The 19,573-nt window shown below is 32.1% G+C and overlaps 1 protein-coding gene across 1 annotated transcript in view; it reads right to left on the bottom strand.

Moving 5' to 3' along the window:
* Positions 1-855: 855 nt before the first annotated feature.
* The window catches only part of LOC129234664 (kelch-like protein 18), a 72,619-nt gene continuing 53,901 nt past the window's right edge, over positions 856-19,573 (bottom strand). Inside the window, exons 7-9 of the mRNA XM_054868707.1 lie at positions 8,736-8,840; positions 4,695-4,806; positions 856-1,376 (exon numbers count right to left, since the gene is read on the bottom strand). Of these exons, the coding sequence (XP_054724682.1) occupies positions 999-1,376; positions 4,695-4,806; positions 8,736-8,840 (595 nt within the window). The 3' untranslated portion in view covers positions 856-998. The remainder of the gene's footprint in view (positions 1,377-4,694; positions 4,807-8,735; positions 8,841-19,573) is intronic.

Here is a 19,573-nt window from a genome sequence, read left to right as displayed (position 1 = left end):
AACTGGAAGATCTCCTAAATCCATCCAAATTTCATTGCAAGACTATATTTTTATTTTCCATTACATTTCAGTGAACATTTCAATTAAAAAGTAGCAATAGTAACAAAAAGCTCTATACTGCTCAGCTATAGGTTGTTCATTGCAATTGGCAGCGATTTGAAAAAAAAAAGGAAAAATATGGAATAGTTAAGTTATTTTATTACAAATACAAAGTAAAGCTGTTGTAACTGTTTGAGTTACATGAATGTTTTAACCCGGGACTAGTCAAGTCCCTTTAAAACTACGTTAGTGATCATGTTTTGGTCTTTTCCCCGCTGAAGCGATCTGTAATGCGATTTTTTTTTTGAGTGATTCCTTTTAGTGTTTGTCTCAGCTAATAGAACAAATACCATTTATTACACAAAAGTATCTTGTGAAGAACAATATTTACAGCGTATGCTGAAAGAAAGTAACTGTCAGGGAGAGGTTGACTAGGTTGTCGCGCTATTGGTTGACACACATTTCCGAAAGCTATGAACCTTGAAATACCGAAAGAAACTCTCAGAATTCTGTTTGAAGCTTGGGGAATTACTCAAGGTCGGCTACAGAGATGTGTCCCATTATCAATATAAGGAATGGGGGGAAAGAGCAAAATATATGACCATGGATGGGGATTAGACCAATACGAGACTACTTAAGGGTTAAATGCTAAATGGTTTATTATTAGTAGGGGTGCAGTGAGTTGGGGGGGGAGTTTTCAACCCCTCAGAGCTCTTCCTTTTAATACTATTTCAAATCTTTGTATGGTAGTTAATATTCAGGTAAGTAGGTACAGTTATGACACCCCCTCCCCCTTCCCTCCCTCCGAGGGTAAATTCTGGCCGCGCTAGTAGTTGTAAGCAACTTCTTTGGATTAGAAAACAAGAATATACATCACCAATCATTTTTGCTTGAGACAAAATATTTAGTCCAATTGTCACAAATTATATCAATAAAAGTATTGTGAACGTGCTCAAATGCTAGGATGGAATTACTCCTACACCCACACCACCTTCATGAGCACACATCGGAGAAACGAAATCCCAACGATTGATTTCAGGGTTGTATATTTCGACAGAGCTCAAATTAGCAATTCCATCATAACCACCAATAGCATATAACTTCCCACAATTTGCGACTAAAGCCACTCTACTTCTCATAGTGTTCATGGACGCTATGTAGGACCATTGCCGAGTGGAAGGATTATACACCTCTGCAGTCATCAGAAAGGTTGAACCATCATAGCCACCGCAGACATAAATTTTTCCATTCAAAGTGGCAACACCCAGACGGCATCTCTTGCTCAGCATCGACGGCATTGGGGTCCAGTGATCTGAGTGTGGATCATATCTTTCAACCTATGATACAAATGAAGATATACATTCAAATTTGAGAGATATTGTTTCCATGAGAGTTGAGACCTATAAAATTATATTTGCTTAAATTGTTTATTGATACATTTAACATAGTAGTTTCTTGTTCCAGGGATACTTAAAGTAATCTTAATTCAAAAATATTTTACCACTAATTAATCGGTGAAAATTGGCAAATTATAAATAATCTGCATGTGACTAATTACTGCTGATTAATTGGTATATCCATACTATAAATGTCAGTATGTTACCATGAAACTGCCCTCTTATTAAACGACCACATAACATCTGTCTGCCCTACAAGGCCTCTTTTTTTTAAATCCTTTTTGTTCGTTATAAATCCTTTGAACCAAAAGACTACAAGTTCAGATTTTTATTTATTTTTAAAAAATCTTCACTTCAAGAGTTCAATCTACTCAGGGGCGGCAAATAGGGGGAGCGAGAGGGGGCAGTTGCACCCCCAAATTTTTTGCACAGAATGATAAGAAATGGGCAAATTTAGTTTACATAAATTGAAAATCAGAGACCATATCATCGCCTCAGGGCAACACTAAGACATTTAATCCCAGAAATAACACTAAGATATCCTACTGTTGCTCTGAAGCGATGATATGCCAAAGGTTCTTTCTTTTACAAAACACGCCCACTGATTCTCAATAATAGTCCATGAATCTTGAGACATTTCTACTACACAAGCGGATTTTGCTATTTGGATGTAACTTAGAAAATTGTAAATCATTTGCAGCCCTTTTCAGAGCAGAAAAAAAGTGATGGAGAATCAGTTTGTTTCAACTAAAAAAGTAATCTCCTCGTGTGGACTAAATATTTCATACTTGTGTGTTCAGTGTTATGAGAGGACCAGTGGTGTGGCTGCACGATTTTACAAGAAATTCCTTAGTATTTTGCGTGCGTTGTTACGCTCATATTTTAAATGTATATTTAGTTAGTGAGAGAGCACCGATTCCTTTTGGTAGAAAGACATTTCAGCAACCCAATGCTTTGTATACATTCATAGAAATTCTTACAAAAGACACACTATTTTTGAAAAAAGTCATTCATCAACAAATGCCTTTTCTGGTTACTCTTTAACTTTGTCATTTCTGAGCAACACAAGATATTCTTCAAAAGTTAAATTCATAAAAACCCTCCTTGTTAATTTTGGACTGTTTGAAAGCGACTCTTTCAAGGAAAAGCCGACGCCCTTTTACCATGCGTATGACTTAGTTTGAATGTTTATTCGCTTTGTTTGTATTGTGGAAATTCTGTACTTTATCAAAACATCTTCAATCCGCTAACCTTAATTTTCGGACTGTCCATGCTTCAGCTAAATCTACAGTCGAAACAGTTGATAAATTTTGCTTGGATGTATATTTCAACCAAGAGCAAAACTTTAAAAAAATCTTAATTCGCGCCAATTTTAAAAAGGCGGAAAAAAAATCCAAATGAATTTAGAAGGGGACAAAAATCAACATGATGATATAAAGTCACAAAATTGAATTAGTATTTTGAATCAGATAACAGATTGTTTCTAATAAAATTAAAATAAGATTTGATGATAAAGATTTATCTGTATTGTTGGCCTTAAGCTCAATACTATATTGATAGGTTATTGAAAAGGAGAAATAAAATGTTTCAATTATAAGTAAAATTTATAGCACTGAGCAAGAAGAATTGTTTTGCAAATAGCCACTATACTATTCAATGATGAAAAACGAAGAATAGCACAATATTCAAAATTACCTGGGTTATTTTCAAGAGAAAAATCTAAGAGATGTGTTTTCTAACTTTGTAGCTTCAACTGTTTTTCAACCATTCCAATTGGCTAGATCATTTTTGTGCATTAGGAGATTAGAAAATTATCTTCGGAGCACAATGGGACAAAAAAGACTTTCATCTTTAGTTATATTGGCAAAAAAGTACGACATTGCATATTGATGGAATAAAGTAACACGATTTCCAGATTCTAAAAATCGTACATTAAAACTTTCTGAAAGGTAAAAACTAATATCAAAATATTTTCAGGAATAATTTATGATCAAATAAAACTATATTAATTAATATTTAAACTATCTTAATAGCCTTATTTTTATAAATACTTAATCCATTTTATGATCCTATATTGTTAACCAATATGTATTTTAATCCAAACTGAGATAACTCACATTTAATCTACTTAACAGTAACTAATCTACTTCAGTTAATGAGCCTGATTAGTCTGCAGTTGCTAAATCTATATCCTTGTCATGAAACTTTAAAACACATTAATATTTCATTCTAAGGCAGTAGCAAATGGTGTAAATTTATATAATTTAATCAATAACATAAGAGAATTTAATGTAACTAAAATTGACATTGAAAAATTTATGAAAAGCAAACAAACTTCAATAGAATTTTCTTATACATTTGAAGACTGAAATTTTTAATAAATAATTTTTTATAAATACTGGCTTGGGTTTCTTTATTTGATTGTTTTTTTCTGTCTCCTCCATTCAGAATCGGTTTGTTTCCTTTAACTGAATTTTAACAGACTTGATAGGAGACAATGAACTGTTATTACAAATTACTACAGGAGGAGAGTAATTGATACACAGTAATCTAATTTCTAATTTTGTACAACACAAGCAGTTTATTTTTCATAAAAATGACACGGAAGTGTATATCAAATACATGTGTTATTTATTTATTTTTTGCTGTACAGTTTTTTTTTAATTAGGAGGAGGGGGAATAGATTAATGTTGAATTAATGAAGATAATGAGTTCAATTAAATAAAAAAAGCTTTTAGCTAAACTATAGTAAATGGTGTAGAAAAAAAAAGATGTAAGTATTTTTTAATATTGAGCGCTGGAAATTTTTGTTAGAAAAACTGCTTTTTTTTTTGTCTTGTTCAATTTAAAGCTTTAATAAATATATGATTTTATTTTGATAATTACTTTTTATTTGCAAGATATATTCAAGATTTTGGCTTGCATTCATTAACAATTTATCTCTTTTAATATATTTAACCATTGATAGGGGACAGCAAAACTCCTGAGAAGGAAGGTTTCACAGAATAAGTGCTACCAAATTTTTCATAAAGCTTAGGACTTTTGTCAAACCCAGAATCTCACTTCCTTCTGTTAAAAAAAAGGTTCCTTGAAACTTGAAAACATGTGTCTGCAATGTTTTCGAATTTTGTGATTTGAATTTTTTTTTTTTTGTAATTACTTTACAGCACAAAAGTATTTATTTATTTCCTATAAAAACTAGGACTGGAGCATTACGATATTTTTATACTATAACAATAAAGTTTTAAAGAACCTTACGGAATCAAAAATAGATAGTCCATCATGACCTCCTAGAGCATATATATGATCTTCAAAGGAAACAACACCAGCAGCACTTCTATGTTTTGACATACTAGTCACCATTTTCCACCTAGGTAGAAGTTTAACTAATTAGTATTCTACTGACATTATTTACAATCTCACAAAAAATATATTTTAACTAGCTGCATCGCCTGGCTTTGCAAAACTCGAATATAAAAGTTATGTCAAGTGACGCGAATTCAACACTCAGGCTTGAACCAAAAGAAAGTCAGTGAAATTTTGCGGCAGATTGCGGAAACCCCCCAAAAAATAAACATTTTAAATCCCCTGATTTACAGGAAAAGCCTCAAAACAAAGACAAGAATTTTATCTGTTCATATTTGAGAAAAACAAATGGCAACAGATCTTTCATCTCAATGATTTTCTTTACCGCTATACATTTTAATAAAAGCATTGTTGCAGCACTGAATAATAATTTGAATGGAGGAAAGCTTTCGAAAAATAAGTATTTTATGTCGAAATCTAAGAGTAATAATTAATACTTTTAATTGATATCTCCACTAATTATTATTGGAGGATTATGTTAAATAGTCAAACTTGAAGACGGGAAGATTACGAATCCGTCGATACCTGTTTCGATGGTCAGTTCACTATCGTTCGGGAGAAGAAGCTTGAACATACATAGATACATAAGTACATACGTTCAGTTTTTAATTATATAAGATAAGTATATTTTTTATTATGAATACCATTTAAATTTAAAAAAAAAAATAGTCACATATTAATTTAAAAAACAAACAAACCTGTACACCTTTTTTTAAAAAAATATTTTTGACTGGAATGTAAAGTTTTAAATTAACTTAAAATTTTGAGCCATTCCTAGACAATAGAAATGATTTTTCTGATTTGTGAGTGAAGGATGATTCTATCATGGAAATGACGCAAGTGATCATGGATGCGTTAATGCTCTGCAAAGAATTACAGAGAAAATTCCTGTCAAAAGACTATCATAGCCCTTTATAAACATAACACGACATTAATTTATGTTTTCTTTATATATGCTGTGCATAAAAGTCGATATAATTAGGTCTCAATTTACGCGGTTTCGATTTACGCAGCGTTTCCATGGAACGTAACCCCCTCGAGGGTCTACTGTACATGTAAGATTATATGTGACAAAATTAAAAGCTTTCAAAATCTTTTTAGCAGAACACTTAAAGTTAACCTGTTATACTATTAAAATTACAAAGTAAACTTTAAAAGAAAAAGAATTAATTGAAAAGTTAAAAGTTGCAAATAAAGCCATCTATATTTTGTAACTTTCATAAAAAATAATCAAAAAAAAGTTTAGTATATATGCCGACGATTAAGATGCAAGAGTGCACAGTGCAGAAGAGAAAGAAGAAAAATAGGGATCAAAGGGTTTTTCATTTTTGGGTAACATTTAACATCCGACAAAAAAAATATAGGAGTTAGTGAGAAAATATAGGAAATATAAGAGAAGATCTGACAAATTGTGAACATATAGGAAATATAGGAGAATATATGACAAATTGTGAACATATAGGAAATATAGGAGAACTATGAGCCCTGTGCATATTAATGTCCTTAGCAGCATCCTTCCTTCAAAAATTCTGTTGTAGCAAAAATCAATAAATAAACAAATGAAATCGAACTTCATTGACCATATAATTTCACAAGAAATCAGTTTGGTAAAACCCTCCCCGAAACAAACACCTGGTTACGGTCATAAAGTATATATTAGGAGTACATATCAGAACTATGATAAAACAACTTACAACTTTAACTATAAAATCTTTTAGAACTTTTTCTCTAAATTATTTTTTGAAAAAGTGCATAATAGTGGAATTGCTGAATGTCTGATTGGGAATGTTTTATACCACCCTTTCCCTCCCCCAACATCGGTCGTGGTTTACAGCAAATATATATCAACTTATTATCGTCTACAATGTTTATATCTCTTAGTGTTAATTTAACTATCGTCAGTGCTACCTATGGTTTCTCTTTAATTTTTGCAATTGTAACAACAAAAGAAATTAGATGGAATAATGGAAGTATTTTCATGGAATGTGAAAATGTGAACGAAGTTTTCCTCGCCTGTAGTTGGCGGAAAATATATATATCTATAAGTAATTAATTGTTCTTGCCTTATTTATTTTTAATGTACTCAAAAATGTTTCTCGTAAAAAAATTTACGAAAACAGACCAATAGTATTTGATTCTTCGGAAAAATTATTTGATTAAGTAGGGATCTTTAACATTGCGCCTATGGGGAAATTTTTGATTCTGAAAAGCTTTATTCATATAAACTGTGAAAATTTGAGTTTCCGAACAGAAAAATATACTGTAATTTACAAAAACAATGTTCAAAAAAAAAAAAAAAAATATTATTACTATTATTGTTAATATTTTTCAAAATTTGCTATCTTTTCTGACCTAAAGTAATTTATTTTGGAGAAATTTTAAGATTCCAAAACACATTTTCTTCATTGCGTGAAAATACAGCTATAGAGGAAATTTCCACGACTCCACACGAACTTCAATGTGTATTTGTGCATCAGAAGGGAAAGGAATGTGGGCAGAACTGAAGCTTCACTTGTCATGGTACAAAAGGGGTTATCTCCTTCAGACTCAGTTTTGTTTTGTCTTGTTTGGGGGAAGGAATTCCACAGGTGGAAGTAAGTGGCCACTTGAATGCATAGTGGACTGGGAAAGCCCTGTGCGTAAAAAAGCTTTTATTGGAGTTTCCTATTCTTGCGGGCCAGTTAAATTCCATTATCTTGAAATGGTATTTTTGAAACTAAGTGTTCCTTTTTCTCAGAAACTAAATTGTGTTAGGCTTTGAAACTTTTACCACCTATTCCGTACATCAAATTGCATACACTGAAGTAAATTTTTTCTCATATTTGAAAGATTTTTTTTTATACAGCTGATTTCGTGTTGCAAAATGGCATTTTTCGAAAAAAAATAGTGAGTTACACTTAAGAATTTTTTTTCCTTTTTTTTAAAAAACTAAGTTTACTTTCTGTAAAATTTTACTTCAGTATAGATAAAAGAGTCTACTTAAGGTACAGAAAAAATTTATAATTGTATCTTTAATAGATTTTCAGAAAAAGGTACATGAACCTGCGCAAATTAACATTGAGGGTATAGGGGGTATTACTCCCCTTAAAGAAAAATGTTGAATAAAGCAGAAAGTAAAAAAGTTCAAAACTAAGATATTGTACTGCACTGAGAAAAGTACATTTGAGATTGATTGAGAGTTAAATATTTGAAGATAAACGTAATTTAAAAAACAAAAAAAAAGCGATTTTATCACAAGAGCATCAATACATTATATGTTCCAAACTACTCACCGTTCAAAAGAATGGTTGTTCATTTTTTACTTACGAACAGATCTGTTCATTTTAAGAATTCGTTCTTTATGACCCGTTCGTTCATGAACGATGCATCCCTATTTTATACACACTTACATAAACTTCAAGTGATCTTACTTTTTTCATTTTTCACTTTAAAATATTTTACAATCAATTGTTTACATACATATTTATGTATGCTATTTTTATATTAAATTATTATTTGAATAGTAAGAATCTGTATAATTATTTATTTTTTTTCCCAACTTCAAATTTTTAACAAAAAGCTTTCAGTTTACCGAAAAGGTGGACAAAATAGACGAAATGACATTTTTTCCGGGACGTTTTTTTTCAGGTTTTTTCCAGCATGGACAAAATAGGAAAACCCTGGACTGATGGAAAAAAAAAAAAAAAAAAAAACTGAGTTTAAAATATTAGCACAGTTCAGTAATTTGGGATTAATATTACATAGAATGATTTGCTCAAAGATGGTGAAGCTGCCATTAACCTTTTGGTAACTGAAGCCAATTGTAACAATAGCTTAATTAGTATTGAGTGTAAAGTAAAATCATACATAGACTCAACAAAAACTTATTAACTTTGATGTACAGCAAAATACAGTCATAGATGGTAGTACCTGAAAAGTTCAATTTCTACATACTCATTTTTTTCTGGATCATAACACTCCACAGTGTTTAACGAAGAAATTCCATCATATCCACCACAGACGTACAATTTGTTAAAAAGTGTAGCAGCACCAACAGCACTAAAACAATTAGTTGAAATATGTTATTAAAAGGTTATAACACAACTTTAAAGCTCATATAAAATACATTTTCAAAACAGCTTTCAGAATTTGCTTCAGAATTAATATTTTTACGGCAGCAAGGTACAAAATGTGAACTTAGAAATAGAGCTTGGATAATATGCAAATGCATATCTGCATACTTTTGCATTTTTATGTTAGTACAAATAAATGCATAAAAAAGGTAAAATTTGTAAATACACATTACAGGGCTTTCACTTGACTTTAGTGCTTTGAAGGACAGTTTTATTTATGATTTTCAGCTTTGAAAGAAACTCAAAAACCAAATATTTTGTCTGTCATGAAGATAAAATATATCTGGTGACTTATGGAAGTAATTTTGCGGAAGTGAATATTGTCTCTTCCAGTAGTCATTAAGAAAAGAAAAAGGGGTTTCAAGGGGTATCAACAAAAGACCCTGAATTAGAGTATTTGTTTACCAAAGTTAAATGAATATGAGCAAATATGTGACTTTTGAATTAATAATAATATTTGTTGAAGTTGAAAGGATATTTTCATCTTTAGAACTGATAGTAGATTGCAAAATGCAATGTCTAACAGAAGAAAACCTTAAAGAACATATTACAAGTATTTAGATTAACAGTAACTAATGTGTTAACCATTTTCTGTTTTAAAAATTGATTTAATACAGATAAAAGGTCAACCACACAACAGGTTGATTCAGACAACTTTTCGGCATGTGAGTAAAAATTATGTGTGCATATGTTCAATATTTTTAATGCATGTTTGAACGATTTTTTCCTTGATACAATTTTTGACAACTTGGCATTATTAATCAATCATACATATTTTTAAAATACCAAATAAATAATAGAAAGGAAAAAAAAATCTTTTTTTTTAATGCACTCTGTCTCCTATAATAATGCAACATGACCACACTCATAGTTATGGCTTTTTCCTTTCCATACATTTTAAACTTTTTAATTTTTTTATCTATTTAAGGGATCAATGACTTTACTGCTGTTACAAATTTTGCATGCTCATAGCAAAAAGTAACAGCAGAAAATAGCTAGAAGTTTATGCAATTGGTATTTAATAAGATACAATTAAATACAAATTGATATTTAATTACAGGGGTGATTGTGACTCCATGAAAAAATACCTGAACTTTTTTCCAAGAAGAAAAAGTGTTTTGATGGGCATACATATACACATTACGTGTATGCACACATTATTTATATACATAATTATTTGTTGGGGCTAAAACTCGAAGTTTTAATTGAACTTAATATGTCCATGTGCATGGAGAGAATTAAATTCTTTTAATTTTTCTCATTTCTAAAAATTGTTCAAAGAATGTTTTATTTTCCTCTATTGTATCTGAATCCTTAACCATTTATTATTCATTTTCTAAAAGTGCATAAATATTTCAGAATTAAATAAGTTTGGGGCAAAAGTGGCAGAATGTATTATGATCACTGCGCAATAGGGCTAGGCGATATCCGAATTTTAATGCCACGATATATCGCTCTCCAAATATTGATATTTTCGATATATATAAGTCGCTAAATTCAACATTTAATGGGGGAGGGGGGACTGTAAAACCTATTACATAAGCATCTACAACAGAGAAAAGCCATAGGCCATCTTGGTGAATAAATATTTCAGCAATTTAATCTAATAATATAGTTATAGCAAGGATTTTCATGTGTTTGTGTGGGGAGGGGAGGGGGAGGGATCGTCATGAAGCAGATTATACAACAGAAACTTTTGGAGAAATTAATTTAGAAGAATTTAAGTCTTTTTATTAGTGGGTGGCAATTCTTGAGGGAAAAGGGGGCTTGGTAAAATTGAGGGGTGCCATCGCAGTCGGGGGGAATGGGCAACCCTAGTTACATCATCTGCATATTAAGATATGCAACAGAGAAACGATATTAGACATCTTGAAAAGAAAATATTAAGGGGAAAAATATCAAGTAACGCTCCTTTCTCTTCTTATCTAGCCTTTATTCCATCTCTCACCCCAGCTGTTCTTCAATAATTACCATAGAGATTGCAAAACATGACGGTAGCTTACGCTTTATACCAAACGAAACGTCTTAAATTTGGACTCTCAGCGTTTCATTAAACATCGACCTAAATTTTACAAAAGCGGGTTTTTCTGAAAATATAGGATGGTTCCGGTATTTTCGAAGATGAAGATACCGGAGATCAAGATGTAAATACCGGAACGCAATCATCCCTGTAGTTAGCATAATACAATTTTTAAACATGAATACAGTAGAACTCCAACTATCTGAATCAATGTCGGATCCCATTCGGATAATGAAAGAATCTTTCATTAAGAACCGATTCCGAAACAGAGGTCTCTTTAATCAGTTACTGTTTGTATGTTGAATATGAGACAAAAACTATTTTTAAGAAAAAGGGATTTTTAGTTAATCAAATAGAAAGAATGTTTTTCATACTAAGCATGCTAACAAGTGCTGTACAGTATGTTCTATTTCTCAGTTAGGGAGGGAGATAAAGATAATCATAGAAAATTCTGTAGCAATATGAAGAATTACTATTACGCCTAAAAAAAGGCATTCCATGTATAAAACTGTCAAGAGAGAAAGGTACTGAAAGGAAATGGAAGAGGAAAAGGATGAAACTTCATTGGTCACACTGCAACGGGAATTAGCTCTATTTATCACCAGGAAGGGCGGAAATGCCGACCATGGGAGTAGTTTGAAGGTACAGCTTTTTGAGTCTTTAGAGCTGTGGTGTATCGAACTAATTGAACTCCGCTATTGTAATCATAGTGACGGCAGAGCCTCTGATGTCACTGGGAAAAATTCTCTCAGAACAGGGCAGATCGAAACTAATGTGAGCACTGGCGACACACTTTGTCTTGTATGGAGCATTATGTATCTAGTTAATGTAGTGATTAGAATAGTAAAGTTTAGTATTATAATGTCTGAATGATCAATAACCCATTACATGTCCCAGCGAACATAGGTTCCATAAAAGGAACCATAACAGTGGTAACGAGTGAGTGTTACGAAACCACTAGTATAGTGCTATAAAAGTTTTGGTTTCTAAGAGTTTAGGGTAATTACCCGAAGAGGCTTAAGGTAGGAAATTTATATATTTTTTCATTTTAAATTGAAAAATAATGGAGGCCCTGATCCAGGAACTCATAAAGCAAAATGAAGCCCTTATACAAGCTCTCAAGCTTAAAGTGGATGCCCCAAATGAGTTAAAAGTGACAGGGGTCAGTTTTGAAAAATATGATGAAATGTTGAAATGTCCGAAAATTTTGATTCCTTTATAGAAAGTTTCAAATCATTCTTAAATATTCAAAATATTCCGAAAGAAAAAAGGGCGAAAACACTTATATCACGTTTGTCAGCAAAATTATATGATTTATTAAAGAATCTTTTGTCACCCAGTAACCCTGGGGAAAAAGATTATCCTAGGGAAAAAGATTTTGAAATGATCAAGGACACATTAGGAAATTATCTCAATTGGAAGCCATTAATTATTCCTAGCCTTCACATATTTTTTAACCGCAGGCAGAACCAGCATGAGTCTCGCAGAACTTCACTCATTAGCAATTCCCTGTATGTATAAACAAGATGCCTTAACTATGATGCTTCGAGAAATCTTTTTGTTAGGGGATTAAGAGATCCTGCAATATTAGATAGATTCAGTACATTACCGCCCATTAGCCAGCAGGCTAAAGCAATGTATTTCACGTATTAGATAGATTGTTTGAGTAAAATGACCTTGAATTGAATGAAACCTTACAGATTGCTTTAGCGATGGAAAAATCTCATAAATCCACTGCAGAATTAACGAATAGGCAAACGAGAATTCATAACTTTAATGTTGGAAGGGAAAATAAGCAATATCAGCAGAAAAAGTACTCTCCAGATAAAAATAAAAGAAAATGCTGGCGATGTAATGGGACAAATCATTCTAAAGAGGAATGTAGATTCAAGACTAACAAATGCAAATTATGCGGCAAAATTGGGCATTTAGGAAAAGCATGTTTTTCTGCCAAAGCAAATATAGTTAATAAACCTTTTAAGTAAAAAAAGGTGGATGTAGAAGCTTTTTTTGAATTTGAAGGAACTGATTCCGTGCCGATTTCCACCATTCAATCTCAAGAGTGTACACTGCCTGAACAAGAACCAAGGAAACCTATAATGGTAAAAGTTCAAATAGAAGGCCATTGGGTAAAGTTTGAAGCCGACACAGGTGGAGCTGTTTCAATAATGTTGCTGAAGAATTTCCGAAAAATTTCAAATAAGAAAATTCAGTCCACGAAATTGATTTTTAAAACAGAGGGGATAAAATTATTCCAATGGGTTATGTAATAGTTATTGTTACCTATAATGAGGTTACATACGCATTAAACTTGTATACTGGCAAGGAAAATTTAGATACGATTTTTGGTCGCGAATGGTTATACAAAATTAAACTAGATTGGAATTCAATAAAAAACAGCAAAACTGAAACAAATGTTAGTCTTTCTAAATTGTTAGACAAATACAAAGAGATATTGAGTGATGATTTGGGAGAAATTAAAAATTACGAATGCAAATTAGAGCTGAAACCTGACACTAGTCCTGCATTCTGCAGACCTAGGCCCATGCCCTTTACACTGAAAAATATGGGTTGGAGAGGAAATAGATCGCTTGGAATGCAAAAATATAATCGAAAAGGTACATATTTCGGATTCGGCAACACCGATGGTAGCGGTGATTAAATCAAATAAAAGTTAGGTAAAGTTAGATTGTGTGAGCAGATTACTCCGGAACATTAAATAAGAATTTAAAAGTGCAACAACACCCGCTTCCTAGAATGGAAGATATTTTTGCATCACTAAGTGATGGCAAAGTGTTTTCCAAGGTTGATTTCTCTCAGGCATATTTGCAAATGAAAATGCACCCTGAAAGTCAAAAATTATTGACAATAAATACATGTAAGGGACTTTACCTGTGTAAAAGATTAATGTATGGGGTAAATGCCACTTCGGCAATCCGGCAGAAATATATTGAAAGTGTTTTTCAGGATTAAAAGGGAGTTGAAGCATTTTTTGACAATGGTAGAATTGTAGCTCCAGACATTGAAACTCATGGGTTAAAAATTAACAAAGAAAAAAGTAAATTCTTTCAAAAAGAAATGGAATTTTTAAGGTATAAGAAAAACTTTCAAGGACTGTCCCAAACACCACAACAATTAAAAATTGAAACAATTAAAAATGCCGCGGAACCAAAAAATGTCCATGAAGTAAAATTATTTATGGGGTTGGTCAATTTTTATTTGCACTTTCATAGGCGGATTTACGGGGGTGCCAGGGGGTGCGTCGCACCCCCAAAATTTTTGGTTGGGTTTTGAAAAAAAATTAGTTTAGTATATTTCACTCAGAAACTCAGTTGGGGGAAAAAATTTATAGCTGCTATACTAGTAAATTTACTTAAATCCAGTGTATCACCACACGTCCCTAGTGAAAGAAAAACATAACTGTGCTCATATTAAGAATTAAAGTAAATTTATCCATTTGAAGGAAAAAAAAACCTAATAAATAATTTCATGCAAATAAAGAAACTTCTCAAAGAATTTATTGTTCAGTGCCGTGTTATTGTGTAGAATAATTGCATGTTCTGTAATTGGGTATTTATTCGTATATCAATACAAATTCTTCTATTTTAAAACACTAATGGCTAATAAAGGTCAAAAAAAAAAAAAAAAATGGCTATTGCAAGAAACTTGATCAATAAAATCTACACCGAAATCAACCGAAAACCAAAAATTTTAAGGTAAAATATCAAAATTTTTTTGAAGGAGGACTACCGGACAATTTACTGCAGTTGTGCATCCAGGGGGGGGGGGGGGGAAGGGGCACAAACTGGTGACCCTACCCACAAAATGCTGAGTAGAAGTTTTTACAAAAATATTCCGTATTATTGAAGAGAAGAAAAGATCTCATTTTGGGAAAACGCAGTTATTTTACGGAAAAAAAAAGAATGTTGGGAAAAAATCTTAATTTCTCTTTCAAAAAGAAATATTGACATATAAATTTTTCAACAGCTTTAGATTATTGGCGGCGAATTGTGTGCCTTCTCGCACAATCTTCTTTCTTTCATATCTCCCCCTCCCTTTTTTTTTAATTTTTTTCTATTTCGTTTTCATTTTATCTATTGGTCCTCAAAATGTTTCTTCTCCAAATCTTGGGCTTCACTTTCGTAAAATTTCCAAGGAAGATCTTCTAATCACCTAAATACATCGAAAATCGTTTAAAATTTCGTTTTTGGAGCTTCAGTTTTGAAAAACTGCAGTGTCCCTAACGTTACCAAATATGGTCTTACACTCATGTGTTTAAGACTTTAATTTTGGAAAATAATCGAACAAGGGCCTCTGACCCCCCTTTCTCTATTATCATCAAAGAATGTTAATATTTTGGTTTTGAAAACTACTGTTTCGAAACATTTAAGTGGGAGAATCCTTTTTTTTTAATACCATAGATTATTGCAGAAGAACTTCATTTTTAGGACTTCAATTTCGAAAATTTTCCAGGGGAGAGCTCCAGAACACCCCGTCCGGTAACAGCATCAAAAATTGTCCTCCGTAGTATTTTTGGAACTTCAATTATGAAAAGTTAAAGAGGTAGCGTGGGGGAGGGAGTTACGTATTTCTATCTGCTTTTCAAAAAATCGATTGGAGGCAGTCTATGAGTCTCATTCATAATCCAAACTATAAATATGGACTATAACCACATTTATAAGACTAAAATTTCTAAAAATAGCCTTGGAGCCACACATACCTTTCTTGCCTCTAAAATATCACCAAGAACTGTAAAACTGCGTTTTCAAAACTACTATTTCTAATTTTTTCTGGGGCGTAAATCCCATTCCAAACCAGTAGCTAGATTCACCCATTGCTTCTAATATCGACTTTCGTTTAAGACTTTTTCTGCAGTTTGAAATGTTAAGAATTGCCCATCCCCCTAATCTTACTAAATATGGTTTACATCGCGTTTTTTAGACTTAAAAGTGTTCCGCCCTAAAATTATTTTCTGATTTCGCACCTGCCTTGTTATTCCGGAAATAGCCCCCCCCCCCCCCCTCAGATCCCTGTTATTGTTGCACCCCCAAATATTTCGGCCTAAATCCGCCTATGTGCACTTTTCAAAAACGTTAGTTAAATTGGCTTATTCTTTGCAAGAATTAAAAAAGAAAGATGTTCCCTGGAAATGGGATAAAAAATGTAAGGAATCTTTTCAAAGGGTCAAAGACGAAATTTGTTTGAAAAGAGTTTTGGCACATCTTGACCCAGAACTTCCACTTTTATTGGCAACTGATATGTCACCAGTTGAATTGGGAGCAGTATTAACACATAAGTTTCTGGATGATTCACAACGTCTCCTTGTTTTTGCATCTAAAACTCTTTCTTCAACCGAAAAGCGGTATTCTCAAATTGATAAAGAAGCCTTAGCTATAATATGGGCAGCAAAGAAATTTTTCTATATGTAAAAAATACCAAGTTTACTCTAGGGTCAATCCATACAGGTTCGACGGATAGGTGCATTCGAGCATTTTTAACTTTTTTGAAACTCATATCCCTAAAAGCTGAAAGATGTTTAAAACCACTTTTATTTTTTTTTCTAAACTGGAGCTTTGATTTTTTAGAGGTCATCAAAAGTGATTTTTGTAGTCAAAATGGGATTTTTAGACCTTTGCACTTTGGCCAAAATCTATTTGAATTACATTTATGACAGTTAATTTAATGCTTTGATGTTAAAGCGCATAAGATGATAGTTTTACATGCTGCGTTACGTAGCAGCACTTAATAATTAAAATAATGGCAACAGATTAGAGTTCAAGGTCAAATGTAAAAAATTTACTCATTTCAAAGGGGATAACTCGCACAGGGGACAGAAACACAAAATGAAATATGGCAAAAACTAATGACTGGAACCATGCTTATAAGAATATGTAACTGTTGCTGTGTGTTTGTGTACTCTTTATAGATTACAGCCCCACAAAATTCGGAAAAATGACAAAAATGACATTATTAGACCCCTGTAAACGGAAAGGGGATGGAATCAAAAATAATATTTCTTGTCCAATTGAGTACTCCATTCAAGTATTATACATTATATTGCTTTGTGTATTTGGTTTGTAGAAAAGATATAGGTCTTTGGAATTGAGCAATTTTGCTAGTTAATTCACACACTAAAACAGAAATAAAAAGTTTGAAAACTTCATTGCACCTTCTTAAATTATGTATATTGTGCTCTATACAATATATTATACTGAAAAAACATATTGTAAGTATGAAAATAATTATTTTAATTTGATAACTTAGAAATCTTTGGAGATGAATGAAGAATTCATACTTGATTGACAGCTTAAGTAGTTAATTTTTAGACTAGACTGATAATCTACACACACACAGATTTTCAACACATATAAACATACGCTCTGTAGATTAACGTATCTAAATTGCCTTAAACATATGCAAAAACATTATATATACAAAATTTAAATTTTAAAAAGTGCATTTTTTATTTCTTGTTTGAGTGTAATTTTGAAAAAATGAACTCACCTTGTAGTCCTATAGTTGTAATGGTGACTCAAGTATATGGCGTTTTGGAATGCTTTACCAAGGCACATTCATAATTTGATACTTTGAAAATGTACCAGGACCAAGACAATGACAGGAGTTTTAAATTTAGTAATCAACACAAGCTATGCATAATAACAACATTTTTGACAATAACGGGCATTTTCTTTTGAGTCTTTTTAGTAACACACTATTCTTCATACCTATTGCTATGGGACAATAATTTTACTGTGATAATATTTAAATAGGGTGGCATAAAGCAGTGGTAAGATGTTGTATTGGGAATTTTATTTGCAGAGTCAAACCTCTTGCAGCATCTTTTCTGCTAATTTAATATACTGAGTGCTCACAAGGATTCATGCAGTGTTTAGTAATAAAAATATGCAGAAGGTATACATTTCGGTAGGAAATAAAATGTGGCTTCTAGTAGTTCTTTGCAAGCTAGTCTAAGTAGTATTAATTTATTTTTTACTGTTCCTCTGATTCTGTTACATTGTCCAATTACCATGTGATATTGCACAGAAATGCCACTCAGCTCTCAACTTCCGTTGATTCTGACATCCGTTTTATGATTACATAAATTAACAAAGTTCTTTCTGTTTTTCTTGTATATTTGAGTAAAGTATTTCAGTACGCCACATACTGTGTAACCACCAGAACTATAGTACTACTGTGAGAGTTCATTTTCTTAAAACTACACTGAAGCAAGAAATGAAAAATGCACTTTTTTCTTTCCTTTTAGTAGATAATGTTTTTGTATGTGTTAGGCAAGTTACATAAGTTAATGTACAGCGAGTATGTTTGTATGTACGTCGAATCCTGACTTACGTGAGGCAGGGGCGGCAAATAGGGGGGTCAAGAGGGGGCGGTCGCACCCCCAAATTTTTTGAGCAGATTGATAGAAAATGGGTGAATTCAATTTATGTAAATCGGAAATCAATGTTCATTGTTCATTAAAGGAAATCTCACTGGTTCTCAGCAACTATTTGATGAAACTCGACACATTCTCAGACTAGGAAAAGGGGTTTTCGTTATTTGGATGATGACTTAGAAATTCATAAAGTATTTTCGGCTTTTTCAGAACATAGAAAACTGATAGAGAACCATGGTTAATTTTAACTAAAGAAGACATTGCCTCATATAGGCTAAATATTTCACACTTGTGTGCCCAGTGTAACGATATTACGTCCAATATGAGAGTCTCGTGAAAAGTGGTGTGGCTGCATGGTTTTCACAAGAAAATTGCTTGATATTTTACATTCACTTTTACGCTAATTTTTTAAGTGAATATTTATTTAATGAGTGTTCATCTCTTTCTTCTGCTAAAAACACGTTTCAGCTGCTCAATACATTATAATGCTTTCATAGAAACTTCTTAAAAATGCATGTGATTATTGAATAAAAAAAGACATATCAACCAACTCTATAATTATGCAATCGCGAAGTGACACAAGATAATCTTTAAGAGTTAAATGATAAAAACATTTCCCTATAACTTCAAAGTAGTGATTTGACGACTGGAAGAATAATTGCAAAACGATTCTTTCAATGGTGAAAAAGCTCATGCCTTTTAGCATGTATGACTTCGTTTGAATTTTTATCCAATTTGTTTGCATCGGGAAAAGATTTTTTAAAAATGCTTTACTCTATCAAAATCTATATATCTTCAATCCGCTACTCGACTATTCAAACCACAGTTCAATTTAAAATTGAAACTGAAAATAGATTTTTTATAGATGTATATTTCAATCAATCGTGAAATTTTTCAAACAAATTCTTCCTCCGAGCCAATTTTAAAACGGCGCAAAGAAAAAAAAAAAAATTCACATGATGATGTGAAGTCAAACATTGATTTTTGAATATTTTGTATGAAGTAATAGATTCAGTTTCGAATGAAATTAACACAAGATTTGATGATAATCATTTTTCTGTATGGTTGGCTGAGATTATGGTTTTTTGGATTGGATTTTGAAAACGAAATATAAAATGTTTTACCTGTGAGTAAAATTTTCAGCATGAGGCAAGAAAAATTACAAGCAATATACCGACAGAATGGTTTTCACATCCAGAGACTGCAGTTTCGTCTTTGTTATGGACTCATAAGTCTGGAATAGTGA

The sequence above is a fragment of the Uloborus diversus genome, chromosome 1 (genome assembly GCF_026930045.1).
Source record: "Uloborus diversus isolate 005 chromosome 1, Udiv.v.3.1, whole genome shotgun sequence".
NCBI classification, from domain to species: domain Eukaryota; kingdom Metazoa; phylum Arthropoda; class Arachnida; order Araneae; family Uloboridae; genus Uloborus; species Uloborus diversus.
Note: the sequence above shows the minus strand (reverse complement) of the source record. Positions and strands in the feature narration are given on the sequence as shown.